The 14730-nt window shown below is 39.4% G+C and overlaps 1 protein-coding gene across 12 annotated transcripts in view; it reads right to left on the bottom strand.

Moving 5' to 3' along the window:
- Positions 1–14730, bottom strand: part of PARD3 (par-3 family cell polarity regulator) — a 627608-nt gene that overhangs the window by 157478 nt on the left and 455400 nt on the right. For all 12 annotated transcript variants that reach the window (XM_039524331.1, XM_039524332.1, XM_039524326.1 and 9 more), the window contains one exon: positions 13535–13751. In XM_039524331.1, the coding sequence (XP_039380265.1) occupies positions 13535–13751 (217 nt within the window). The remainder of the gene's footprint in view (positions 1–13534; positions 13752–14730) is intronic.

Here is a 14730-nt window from a genome sequence, read left to right as displayed (position 1 = left end):
AACCAGTGCCCTAAGACACAAAAAATTAATTTATTACATACAAATGAAGTCCATGATCCTGTGCAAATCTCAAGTGGAGGTCAAAGAATAGTGGCTAAATTGTGTGTTTTAAAAAGTCTATAAATAAAACATTTCTGACACATTTTTTTGGCTTGGAAATACAAGGCCAGATCCTCCACTGGCATAAACTGGCATATCTCTGTTGCCTTCTGGGCAGCTACATAAATTTACATTGGCTGAGGATCTAGAATGCAGTGTTGAATGTTACCTCATGTGGGAAATATCGTCTGTGTGAAAGATTAAGAGCTGGATTCTGTATTACAGGAATGGTTTTTTAGCAAAGCATCTCAAAAGCTGATGTAGCCAGCGATGGAAGGATCATTTTGTTGTAGGAGGAATCACCAGTGGGACAGAGCTGGCAGACAGGCTCCTGTGCCACCCCCACTACAGGTGCTGGAGGTTGGCCAGGGAGAAGGGGGAATTGGCTAGAGATGTTCTGAGCCCTAGAAATACCTGGCTGCCCTAACAGAGGCTATTGGTAGCCTTAGGCTGTTGGTAGTCAGAGCTAGGATTTGACTTCGTGGTAACTGGAAGTGCAATAACTAAATCAGTTGTAAATCATGCCTTACGTTATTTATGTGTGCATACTTACTTCAGATGAGGAATGTTCTATTTTGATATAATTTAACAGAGAAATAAGATCTTAATATAGAACACTCAATTCAAAATAAGAGTGTCCATACAAAGCCTCCACCAAAATAACCAGAGGTGTGAATTACAAGCAATTTAGTTATTTCAGTGCCAGTTACCATGAAGATGAGTACCTGGTTAAAACAGCCAACTGGCTGCTCTAATTTATACATTCACCTTTTAACTCCTGTTCTCATGTGATCCACAGCCACAGCAGAGGAGCTAAGCCTACTGCTTTTTCTTAACAAATAGTCTAACAGCCCCAGGAACAACAATTTATTATCTAAATCAAAACAACTCCTTCCCTGGCCCAATGGTTCTTCGGATTCTGACACCTTCTTCTTATGATTTGTATTCTACTGGTACTAGGCCTAGCAAGAGTGGGCTACTATTATGCTTGTTACAGTACACATTAGCAGAGCTACGACATCATGAAGGGTTTTAAAAAAAAATCTCTATTTCAACTTCAAAACATACTTCCCACAGACACATTTGCAGCCTAAAAATAAATCTTAAGAAAAGAAATGCTGATGAAATTGGCACTAAGATTTGCAAAACTCTTCATATTACCAAAGCACTTTTCATACTTTTGTAGCCAAGAAAGAGAAATGAACCAGTAACGATTTTTTTGTACTGCTGATATCATCAGGATCTATTATCCAGATATCCTGCTTTGGAGACTCCTGCATTTTACTGAAGATAATGCAGTAGGTATCATTAGTTGCACGGTATCGTCAGAAAAAATAAATATTTTAACCCATTAATTGCTTCTTTGTCTGGACCTCCTGCAGCTAAGCACTAATGTCTTTTTAGTACCAAGTTGTATTCTGAATGTAAGACTTTCAAGCCCTAGAGGTTAAAAAGAAAAAAAGCATTAACAACAGTTGGATATATTTTAAATTATTTATTAGTAAGGTTATGATTTAGTCACGGAGATGGTGGAAGTCATGGAATCCGTGACTTCCAATGACCTCTGTGACTTCAGCCTGTGGTGGTCGGGAGCTGCAGGGTTCCTCTCCGCCAGTGGGGGCACAGAGCTGTGGGGTACCCCCGGAGTCTCTGGTGGCCCCCGGAGCTCCCGGCCACTGCAAGTGGTGGGGAACCCCCAACTCCCACAGGTTGCAGGGGAACCCCAAATAGTCACTGGCAGAGTACCCCCCAAGCTCATGGCTGCCAGTGGTGGAATCCCCAAACCCCTGCCAGCAGACAACCCCCGAGCCCCAGGCTGCCAGTGGTAGAACCCCTGATCCCCCAGCCACAGTGGGGGAAACCCCAAATCCCCCTGGCAGAGGACCCCGGAGCCCTGGGTCATGGGTGGGGGGAGCCCTGGGCCACCGGCGGCAGGAACCTGAGTCCCTGGCTGCCAGGAGGATAATCCCTGAGCCCCCGCCAGCAGAGGACCCCTGAGCACCGGAATCCCCAAGCCCCTGGCCACTGCAGGCAGCAGGGGAATCCCCGAGTCCCCAGTTGCCAGCGGTGGCAAAGGAACCCCCAAGCTCCCAGCCCCCATGGGCAGCGGAGGAACCCCCAAGCTCCTGGACACCGTGGGTGGCAGGGAGCCCTGCAGCTCACACACATGGCAGGGGAATCCCCACAGCTCCCAGCTACCGCCGACAGGATTACCCCACAGCTCCTGGCCCCACGGGCAGCAGGGGGTCCCCAGAGCTGCAGGTGGCCCCCAGCTGCTGCAAGCAGCTCCTAGCCTCTGCTCAGTTGCCCCGCTTCAGGCAGTGTGGGGATCCACAGAACCCCATTTTGTCAGGTATATTTTTAGTAAAAGTCAGGGACAGGTCACGGCTTCCTGTGAATTTTTCTTTTTTGTCCATAACCTGTCTGTGACTTTTACTAAAAATATCCATGACAAAATCTTAGCCTTATTTATTAGATGTTCTTGTTGAGATGTTTAATAGCAATTCAACTTGCATTCTAAATACTGTTAGTATAGCTCCTGTCTAATGTGCTAGAGGCCCTTGATATTGGTCTAAGGTGTACTATATTCATGTTCTTTATTGCAGTGTTCATTAATACTGATGCAGCTTAGGGCTTACTAGTTTTTATATTAACCCTTTTATATGGAATGTATATAGCCGATCCATGAACTCTGGTTCCGATTTGAAGTTTTCTTACTGGGTGCTAGCTACCTAGCATAATTTTTTAAAAAAGCAAATATACAAATATTTCCAGCCATTTAGAAACGAGGCAATCCACAAAACAAACAAAACTTAACACAAGTATTCAGTAGTTGTAAATGCTGTATGTTATTAGCCTATTAATATTTTGCTCTGCAAAAGTATCCTCCATCACAGGATCTGAAAGAACTATAAAATACAGTAATGGGATAGGGAATATTCCCATTTTACAGATGGGGAAACTGAGGTACAAAGACCAAAGCCCACTTTTTTAAAAATATTAGGCATTGTGACATTTAAATCTCATTTTCAAAAAAGATTTAGCACTTAGGACCCTAAATCCTATCAACTATTAATGGGATTTTGGCACCACAGTGCCTAATTCTAACAAGGAATATCCCTATAAATTTACCATTGTGGAACTATAATGTATATAAGTACTAACCATAAAGATGTATTCACAACAGAGCATGGAAAGACTCTATAGTAGCCACTATAATAGTATGACAGGATTATATGTTAAAAAAGCACAAATCTCAGTAGATCTATGGATAGTGTCTCTGGGCCAAGTAGCACTGCTCTCCACTGCATGACTTAAAGGTGTATTTAACTTCCTAACATGAATTTATTAAAAAATAAATAAATCTGACTAGCTCTGTAAATTAAGAGGCAACAAAGATGCTGAAGGTGGTGCTGGAATATATGGAATCTATAAGGATATTTTCTGAGGAAGTGATCTTTCAAGAATCATTTCTAGTCACCCCATATCAGAAGCTAGCCCAAAGAACTGCTGATCAAGTGAAACACTGCAGCAGGGTCTACTTTACAAACAACAGTAACATTTGTTTGCACTCCCATCTTTTGTAAATTTGCACGTAAGCAGCAAAAATTAATGTGCAACAGAATACCACATTAGCTGCTGAAACATTGTTGCACATTAAAAAGGTTTACTGCAACTTTGCAAACATGCTTACCTGAAAGCCATAAAAAGAGCTATACTAACATATAATGTCAGGTCTGTTGCAGTGCATTCCAATCAGTTCTTCACACTGGTGATGAGGGGAAAGCTCCTTGATGCAGGAGCCACTCTAAACAATCCTTGAAAGAAATTTTAACATATGATATTCTACATAATCCATTACCATTTTGGAATGAAGCCATATTTAACAAGTTGTCCCTTCTGAGCTGACAGATGAATTAGCTGAGCTCCAGTGTATACATGCTATAGAACCACTGCTCACAATTATACAAAACGTGAAGAGGGAATGTAAAACAACTTATTATTTTTAAAAAGGAATATAAAATCTCTCCTTTAGTGACTGACTGACCTCATTGTGTTAAAGGTCCTATTTAAGTCCTATGCTTTGAGATCAAAATGAGGAATTTCAGAGTTAACACTGAAACTTCATTTTTACTTTACTGATCACTAGCCAAACAACATTTTTTAGGTTAGAGGTGCCTCAATGGAACTTGTGTGATGTAATAAGAATTTCCTTTTATCAGTTTTAAATTTGTTGCCTTTCAATTCCTTTAGACATCCCCGTGCTCTGTATTATGAGAAAGGATAATAAAAAGGAAGTGTACTTTATGCTAATCATTATTTTGTATACTTTTATCATTCTCCTCCTATTTGTTTGTTTTCCAAAAAGTCCCAATCATTTAAATATCTCTTCTGATGGAAGTCTTTCTATGCCTCTAGTCATTGTCTGCCACATATTTTTTTCAGGTTGGACAACCACAACTGAACACAGTATTCAAAGTGAGGGCATGTACATACAATGGCAGTAGAATATTTTCATTATTATTGTCTGCCCCATTGTTTCCTCTTTTGAGTGCCACTGTGCAATACCTAGAAGTTTACATTAAGTTGTTCACAAAGACACCTAGGCCTTTTTCCTGAGTGGTGGTTGTTCAGCAATGTGTATGAGTATTTCAATCACTGGTCCTGGTATGACTCTTTGGGCCACTCTACAGTAACAACCTTTTCCCATTTTGAAAATAGATCATTTACTCCTATTCTTCGTTTGTGTCTTTTAGTCAGTTTCTAATCCAAGACAGTACTTTACCTTTCTTCCTGTGACTCTTTATGATTATTTGGTTCCCTTAATAGCATCTTGGAGGGCCTTTATCAAAGGCTTTTTGAAAGTCCAAATAAATTATATCAATAAGTTCTTTTTTATCCGCTGTTTTTGTGATCACACTCAGAATTAGGGTTGGCTGGAGAGGAATATTTTTCCTTTACAGAAATCCTCTGGTTTATCCCTATCGTATCATGTTCATGGATGTGTTTTATAACTCTGTCTGTAATTATTTCAACCAATTAACCTGGTCCTGAAGTATGGCTCATTGGTTTGTAACTCCCAGGATCATCACTCACACCTTTTTTGAAAGACAGGTTCAACATTTGCTACTCTCTAGTACAGTAGCTGATTTCTCTACACTTTCATTCATGTAGATTTCATCTAGGCTTGAGGGCTTCACAGATTGTGCTCTGTATTTATAGACACAGTCTTTTTAATTGTGCACTACTGATCTACAGGAATCATTTTGTTCATGACCTCAGGCTAATCCACATAGGTATTTCCTGTGCAAACAAGTGTTTACTACAAATGTAATGATTTTATTCTCTAACATAACACAAGGAAGTACTAATAGGAGGCATTAGCATTCCAACACACTATGAATACAGATCAATGCTCATAAGAAGTGAAATGCAATATTAAGTTAAAACTCTATTCCTTAGAAATTGATCACTCAAGCAAATGTCAACCTAAGTAGTTCAACAGTCATCTGACTCAGTCTATTCCATTTTTTAAATACAATTTTACATTCATTTTCTTTTAACAAATACAAAACATTCTTAAAACTATTTTCAACCAGAATTTTAAAGACTACAGCTTTAAAAACAAAATATAGAATCAAAGCATCTCTGAACTATTATGCCAATATTACAGATATCCAGCCACTATCAGTTGCGAATTAACTCTCAAAAGAAATGTTTCCAGCACACATTGCAATGAATGTCGTTAACAGATCCTTCACTACTGAAGACAGTATTTATTTACCATACTTTGTTAGGGACTGAATAGTCCATAGCCTTCAATTTTCACATCAATTGCAGAAAAAATTCCCATTTTCTATATAGACTAGAATTGAAATTGACTTAGAATATCTAAACTGTCAACAAATTATTTTACGAAAAGGTTTGCTTTACAGAGATTATAAAGTAGGTGTCATCCTTGACACTTCCATTCTATATTCACACTGCAGATCTGGAAAAGAAATGTTAAGGAACGTCAGAAAGGGTCTTAGAAGACTCAGCTGTCATGCTATGCTCCTCCTTTTGCTTGCTTTGCAGTCAGATACTGTGTTGTAGATGTCAGAGGTTCTCTATTTAAACTCACTGACAAGCAAAGGAAGAATACTGGGAGAATATGTTATCAGCTACTATGGACTTGTCTTTGGTAACAGGTCAGACACCTATTTCTGTGTGTGTTAGAAACAGAAACCCTGATTCTACTCAAATTAAAAAAAATACACTATACCCACATCAGATTTACAAGTTCAAGATTTACTTTGGAAAAATCAAGTGGTAAGAATCCATAGAGCAAAACCACTGTTTACTGTCAGAATGACAAACTAGAAAGCCACATAAGATTATGTTAATCTCTCATTTTATATCCATCTTTCACAATTACACACCAGTACTTTTTATATGTCATTTAAAAAGGGATAGCGTTTACTACTCACTTACTGTAACTGCATTCTTTAAATCACTGCCAGATTATGTGAGGTTGTTCAGTTAGAAATGAGAAATTTGCTACATTAAACCACACACATATGCACCAATTAGATCTCAGTCATAAATAACTATAACGCCTGATGTTTTCAGAAGCAAGCAATGAAACACCATTATGTTAAGGTCTATTTTCCACAAAACAACTGATTATAATTGCCAAGAGGGAGTGGAGAGAAGGAAAAGAAATGAGACTATGAAAAGTAAGGGAAGAGGAGAGCTGGAGGGGGTATTGTTTTCTTTGTCTAATAAGAACATAAATATTTTCATGCCAGGCTTTTCGTTAGCTTTATTAAACCTTCTCTCTTTATGTCCATATTTACTTTTAATTATAAAGTAGGAATTGAAGAATAAGAAAATTCTCTGAATGAGAGTTATCAAAATAAAAGTTCTGGGTAATAATCTATATCAGGGTAACATTTGCTCTATGGCTGATTTCTTTTGAAGACTGATGCTTCTGTGTTCTCTCAGTAGCTAACAGAAATCTGAACCAGGATCAGAGCAATCTGGACAAGACGGAACCTAGACAAGCTGGTGGGTCATGAATAGGATTCCCCCAGCATAACGGAAGAGGATTGTGCCTCCTCTATCATAAATGGGAGAAATATAGTGCAACCGTTTCCCTGTGTAATTCAGTTAGGGTTCTACTAGATTCCTGACTGGTTTTGGACATCCTGATAGCAGCAATGCCCCATAATACATTTTTCTATCTGTGGCTGACTAGATGTGGACCTTGCTACAGTTATGCACAGTTTGCTACAACCAAGCTGGATTACGGTAATGAGATAGATATAGAGCGGCCTTTGTCAAGCTCCTGAAAATTCCAAATGGTGCAGAACAGACCAGTCAAACGTTTCGCTGGGGTAGGTGCCTGCGCACCATGCTCCCAACTGGATACTAATACTGCTTCAGGTGTAGTTCAAGGTGCCAGTGACAATCTTCAAGGCCTGAAGTGTCCTGCTATGAGACATGAGCTCTCTGGAGCTTCTGCTGGGAACACAGCCTTTAGCGAGCAGGGACAGAAAGTGTTCTTGGCTGACAAATTCCAACCACTGGAACTTGCTTCCCCTTAATTGTTTACCAGAGCCTTGGTTTGGCAAGCTTTACCTCTTGCTACAAGGCATTATTATTCAGTGAGCCTTATTGCCTCTTTTTTAAGTTATTGGATGTTTTAGATCAGATCACTTTTTTTTTTAATCTCTACGAAGGTTGGGGTGCTTTCCAGTTATTCTGATTTGTGCGTGTTTCAATACTATTGTAGAGCATTAGGCACTTCTGCCATATATGTTCACCTTTAAAGGTCTGGCGATGGTTGGTAAAGATTGAAAAAAGAAAGAAAATATTAAGTTTGAAAATATGGAGGTTAATTATTAAATATTTGAAATGACTGAAATTTTAACTGAAACACTTATATAAGGACTTATTTAACCCTACACCTTCAGAAAATGCTCATTTCAAAGTGGTCTTCAAACCTTTTGCAAGAAAAAATACTTATGATTTGCTTTTCGTCTCTTCTCAGACACCATGACAAGGAAAACTAAATGAAAAACATGATGTAGGCAGCTCAATCAGGAAGCTATGTAACAGACAAAAGTAATCTGTGTATGTTATTCTCCCAAATGCCCAGTCAGAGGTCTCAGATGGCTAATGTGGTTGAAATGTGTAATTCAAAGCTACAAATAATATATTTATGAATCTGGACATGTTCAGTGCACTCTGGAAACGGCTGTGTAAAAAAAGACAACACTATATCTGATTTCAGCTAAACAAGGTTTCAAACTAAATTATCTATTTCCTCTTGCAGAACGGGATGAAACAACACTGTAAGGCTCCCAGTAATCATTTTAAATGTAATTGTAGGATTAGATTCTAATGGTAATATGGGAATATTGCATTTGCATTGGCTTTCCAATGTGACAGTTTACCCATCTGTGCTCTACAATAGTCGAGAGATGAGATGAAGGCCTGGCATTGTATGGTCAGAGCTTTACGTTTTCATAAACACCATAGGCGAAATCTTGAAATTGTGTCCCCATTCCTGCTAACACTTATGCCCTTTAAACAGATGGTGCTCTCCCATTGACTTCAATGGACTAATCCACGTGCTTAAAGTTGTAAAGGTGTATGCTCACTTGATTGGGGCCTTAGTTCGAACACAGGCAAGTATAATTAATTTATATCATAATATCTTTATCTACCCGTTTCATAGTTAAATAATATTCATTTCATGAACAGCTTCCAAAAAACAAACACTTTTTTGCATGTCACACACAGATGCCCACTTACCTTTTTTGGCCAGCTCCAAACCTGTTTTCATACCTATAAATGCTGATGCCTATTTACATTCAGACCATTTCTCTTATCATGCATTTGATTCAGGCTCCCTCTCCCCTTAATTTATATTTGCAACCAGATGTGATTGGAAACCGCAGCTTCACTGCTTCAAGAACCGCTGAAGGCTGGAAAAATCAGCTTCTGTGTCCTAATGTGGAATGCTTTTATTTCATTTTTGCTCAATTGGCCTAGGTATAAGAACATTTTATCTGTTCTCTTTACCCGCATCATGAAACCTGAAGATCTGGTCTCCTTTCCTGAGACTGAACAGTTGTCCCTGTCCACTTGCTAGGCCCAATCCTGCTACCATGAAAACTAATGGGCGCTTGGCCATCAACTCCCTTGGGAAAAGACGAGGCCCATAAATCATATTAAAGAACTCACCATGGCTTAAAAAAGAGTCACCCAGTTTGAGTTTGTACTAAGCCACCTTTTAAGCTGTGATGCCACTGTATTACAGAACCATGCTCAAGATCCTGCCCAGGGAATCACGTTGAGCTGGATGTTAGTGTACCTGGTCCTGACTAACACAGCTCACCACCTTTATGGAAACTACATTCAACTTGATGCCCAGGGGAGAAGCAGGGTCTTCTAAGTGGCTACATCTACTATGGCAAAACTGCACAGGTGATACTATGGCCATAACTTGTAACACAGGAGCTAAGAACAATCTCAGTACTCACTGCTTTGCACTCCAAGGGCAGAGCAAACATAGCCTATCTCACTTTCACAAATAAAAGCACACTGGACATTAGGGAGAAAATCCATATGCAATTTTCCTTTTCCAGTCCTCTCCCCAGAAGTAATTGCACACAGCAGAAGCTAGTCACATTGCTAAATGTGTATTGGAGGTATTCAGATACCTCGGTGATGAACTTGTACAGAATAGAATAGTGTACAATCTTCTGGGCATTCCTAATAGTGAAACATAAAAGCCAGCAAAACATCTGAATTTAGCAAAAACTATACTTCCAGCTTATATACCAGGCCCCAGAAGCTGATTCTTCAATATTTTGCATAAGTTACCACGGCAACAAAGGCCTTTTCACTGAACACAGTTCCACGTGTATATTAGTATCCTGTATTTAAATATGAGCTTTGGTGTAAAGGAATAATTTTGAACCGAATCACCTTTTCAATTGAACAAGTTACTTACACTATTCTCTTCACCGCCCCCCCCCAAATATGTATAACACAGAAATACACATGTTAGAATGAGTGATCATTGGAATACCCAGGCCTGATCCTTCAAGCTGTCTGTGAACAGAACTCCTTTGAAATCAATGGGAATTCTGCATATGAAGGGGTTGTAGAATTGGACGCTTAATTTCTAATCCTGATATAGTCATTCTGAGTTGTACCAAATTTATTTCTTCTATTTCATAAAAGTGGCAAAATAATGTAAGTGTTTAAAAGGTTTATTTATTACTTCAAACTTGCAGTAAGGATCTTAAGGGGAATTTTTGGAAATAATGATTCTGTGATGAAGAGGGAGAAATGTAACCTATGGTCTCTAGTGGGAGTTTGCATCTTACACTACAATTTAACGAAGATCCCAGTACCAAATCCTGAGATTTTAATTGAAGAGAAGCAGACTTATTTTTGTGCATTATGTAGGCGCCAGTTTATGAGCTGTCAGTTTGCATATAGGCAATAAAAAGCCCCTTGGCTAAATACAGACACTGAAATAAAGTGTCAGTTACAGTAATTCCATCCCATAAGTGTTCTTGTCCATGCAATGTAATGAAGAAAGATTATCTTAAGATAAGTTAAGTGCTTTGAAAAGAAGCAAAAGAGGAAGGGGAGGAAAGAGATGGAGAAATACTAAGAATTTTGTGAGGCACCAAAACACCTAACTATATTTTAATTATGGCTTAAATATTAAATGTTATTGGTATCATTTGTATCATTGTTATTGGTTTTCTATTTACCATATGTATGCTCTTTCACAAGTTACCAAACTATCAACTGCATCAGATGTGTAGAAATACAACGCATGTGACAGGCAGAAGTGGGGAGGGATAGCTCAGTGGTTTGAGCATTTGCCTGTTAAACCCAGGGTTGTGAGTTCAATCCTTAAGGGGGCCAGCTAGGGATCTGGGGCAAAATCAGTACTTGGTCCTGCTAGTGAAGGCAGGGGGCTGGACTCAATGACCTTTCAGAGTCCCTTCCAGCTCTATGAGATAGGTATATGTCTCCATATATTAATAAAAAAGTGGCAACTGTTACCTTACAAAATGCAACACATTTCATTACTCAGAAAATTATGGAGAATGAATTAACAAAGCAAATCTAAGCACTGCAAGAGTACGAGAGATAATTACTTAAATGAACACTGAAAGACAAGAGGATCATGATCCTTTTTGAAGAGCCAAATTATTGTTGTTTTCCAAATTAAAGATGTCCTGGTGAGATGCTTAATGTATATGACACAATCAAGTTGATTTTATATTTAGTTGTTGATGTCATATAAAAATTTCTATCAGAAAGCGTTCCCTCTTCTACAGCAATTTCCATTTGGAGACCTCCAAGTGATGCAGAAACATAATATCTTTATGAATCTCTATACATTCCGCAAGTTACAACATATGAAAGGACCCCTGAGCTCACATGGAGCTCCACTACCTCGATGGTGCGCGCAGGTGGTCTACCTATATGTTTTGCCTTGCAAGATTGAGCCACTAGCCTCGCAGAATCCCCATGAAGTGGGTATTTGAACCATCATTTTACAGAGAAGTAAAACTCAAGAACAAAGCAAGAGTGTCTAAGTTGACCCATACCTTATAAAAATCCCTCATTTCAAGGGACATCACTCATTTTACTCCCCAAGTTATATACATTCCACACAAGTCTGTTACTGAAAGTGATTTAACATCAGAAATGAAGAATCACAAAACTGTGGCTGTAGAAAGAGTTACTGACACTAAAGAAACAAAGTTTCCTGCATGACTAATTTGTGTGTACTCCTCATTCTGATCCTTTATCACACGCTGTATACCAAACTTGGGCATTGGCAGATTGAGAGGTATGTGTTGTAGCACTGACTGATCTCAGCAGGAGTGGATGCTTGGCACCTCTGAAAATCAGGACCAAGGTCATAGATGGAGTCTGTGGCAAAGTTGAGGACAGAACCCGGATTGCTTGATTTCCCACTTCTCATGCATTAACTACAAAGCCTTACTTCCCCCTAAGATAAATACATGCAACTTCAAAACAAATTGATCCTATAATTTAGCTTTCTGTAAAAAAAAAAATGATAAGCTAACTAATCCTGCAGTATAATTCAGAGACATAAAACAACTGTCAAGCTATAGAGAGAACCTACCTTTAATGAATTCCTCATAGAATCAGAAATGTTACAGGTACTAAATTTTGACTGAGCTTAATTGAAGTGCTGTACCTTTTCATGGTGAATTATTATTAATGAACCATAAGAATGATACCACTAACTCAACTTCTAATTACATTTAAGTAATGAACTTTTGCACACACAAAAAAAGACAGACACTACCTTTGTCATGGAACTTTATTTACCCTTGCTAGCTAGATGAAAGGTTTTGCTTACTTTTTCCCCCGACCACTTATGGGAACTAAAGTTACTAAACCCATACTTAAATCTGTCTCTAAGTCTGTGATGCAATCTTCTTTGGACAACTGTCATATCTAGATGGAGACAGCAGGTGGGATCCTCACCTCTGCTCTGGCCCCTTTACAACAAGTGGAAGGACCAGAGTGGCATAAAACAGCTCTCAAAGCCCGAATTCCAGTTGGGAGAGAATTCTCCCAACATACAAACTGAAGTGGATCACCACCCTTGCTGTCTTCCAAGGATCCACTTGCAAGTCCTGGCATAGGGAGTATGCCTTCATGCTGGAGGCAGCATGGGTGTGAAGCGCACAGCACTGTGGCCCATAGAGCAGCCTTAGACAGGCCCACAAGTTTCTCTCAAGTTATGATTGGGACCACTCCAGCTCCCAGAAAGGCCCTTGATAAGAAGGTCACAAAGGTGGCTTAATGATGCCTTAGCTGTCCCTCCTTCAGACTGCAAAATTCTTCACTGCCTCCTGAGGAAGTTTAGGCTCCGTCCAAACTACCCGCCATATCGGCGGGTAGCGATCAATTTTTTGGGGATCGATATATCGCGTCTCATCTAGACACAATATATCTATCCCCGAACGCGCTCCCGTCGACTCCGGAACTCCACCGGAGCAAGCGGCAGTAGCGGAGTCGACACGGGGAGCCGCGGACGTCGATCCTGTGCCGTGACGACCCGAGGTAAATCGATCTAAGATACTTTGACTTCAGCTACGCTATTCACATAGCTAAAGTTGCGTATCTTAGATCGATCCCCCCCCCCAGTGTAGACCAGCCCTTAGCATAGAATCACAGAAGTTCACAACATGGTGTTTTAAAGGTATGTTCAAATCCTTAGTAGCTGGGAGCTTGTAGTGAAATATATATTTGCAGAAGGGCTAGCAAAAAGAGGCCTTGTTCCCAACTGGGGCCTTTGAGCATTAGTAGAATACAAAATATGAAGCTCCATTTTGTTATACATTCTCATAATCTTTGATTGCATAGCACCTACCTGAACATGTCTCCTAAGCCTTTGAGCATTCCTTTCTTTGCCTTAATTTTATCCTTCTCTTTATCACGGTCTTTCTTCTTGTCCTTTCCAGCCTTTTTTCTGTCCCCTTTATCTTGGCTTCCATTCATCTGTCTCTCCAATGAGTGGGATGGCTGGTCACTTGCTGTGGACACAGATTCTCTGCCTGATCTTGAACTCTCCTCTGTGTCTTCCTCCACTGAAAGAGTAAGAAAAAATTATTGGTGGGACAGGAACAAATAAATAAAAGAGGTTTTTCAGCATATTGTGGAATATGTTTTGGAGCAAGACATGTGCATAACAACTAAGTAACCATGTGACATTATGTTGTTAACCCTTGATTACTCATTCTGCAGGTTCCACATCTATGCTCTCCATGACTCTTTTTACCCTGTAACTTCTATAGGGAAGAGAATGAGTGTGTATATTCTGTGAGGCACATAGAACATTGTGGAATAACAGTACTGATCAATAAACAGAGTTAGCCAATAGTGCTGCTAACTGGCTATTTGTGTTGGTGCTTAGATTCTATAGTGAGGAGAGCTTCCCCTGACCTGTGTAGCTCAAAAGCTTGTACCTTCCACCAACAAAAGCTGGCCCAATAAAATAAATTATTTAATCTACCTTGTCTCTCTCATATCCTGGGACTAACTCAACTACCACACTGCAAAAAAAGTCATTTAGGAGAGTTGACCTTTAATACAAGCCTTTAGCCTTTTTTTCTTCAGCAACAAAATATCACAGTGAATTTGATGAAATAACTCATCTCCTTCAGCAGTTTATTTTTAAAAAGTTACAGTTTTACTCCTCAAAGAAGTTCCATTGGTTGAGGTAAAGACTCTAGAGGGGCAGGTTACGTCATCTGGAACAAGACCTTCTAAGTGTACATTATGAACTGTTTCAACCTGGACCCACAGAGAGACTATATATAATTTGGAACACATATTCCAGAAAGCCTGAAGAGAAAAGTGACAAAAAAAATATAGTGGTAGCCATATTTCTAAATGATTCTCCACTCTAAAACTGGAAAAGCTTCCAGTGGTTCAGTGAAAATGAAACGCACAAAGTTACAGACACATTTTTTGGCTCACCATCATCAGCTGCTGAAGTATCTGAGACATGCCTGAGCAGTTTGTTATTCTTCTCTAAGACCACAATCGATGGATTTAGCCATCTGA

Source organism: Mauremys reevesii, linkage group 2 (genome assembly GCF_016161935.1).
Source record: "Mauremys reevesii isolate NIE-2019 linkage group 2, ASM1616193v1, whole genome shotgun sequence".
NCBI classification, from domain to species: domain Eukaryota; kingdom Metazoa; phylum Chordata; order Testudines; family Geoemydidae; genus Mauremys; species Mauremys reevesii.
The sequence above is the reverse complement of the archived record's forward strand: the minus strand, read 5'-3'. Positions and strand labels throughout refer to the sequence as shown.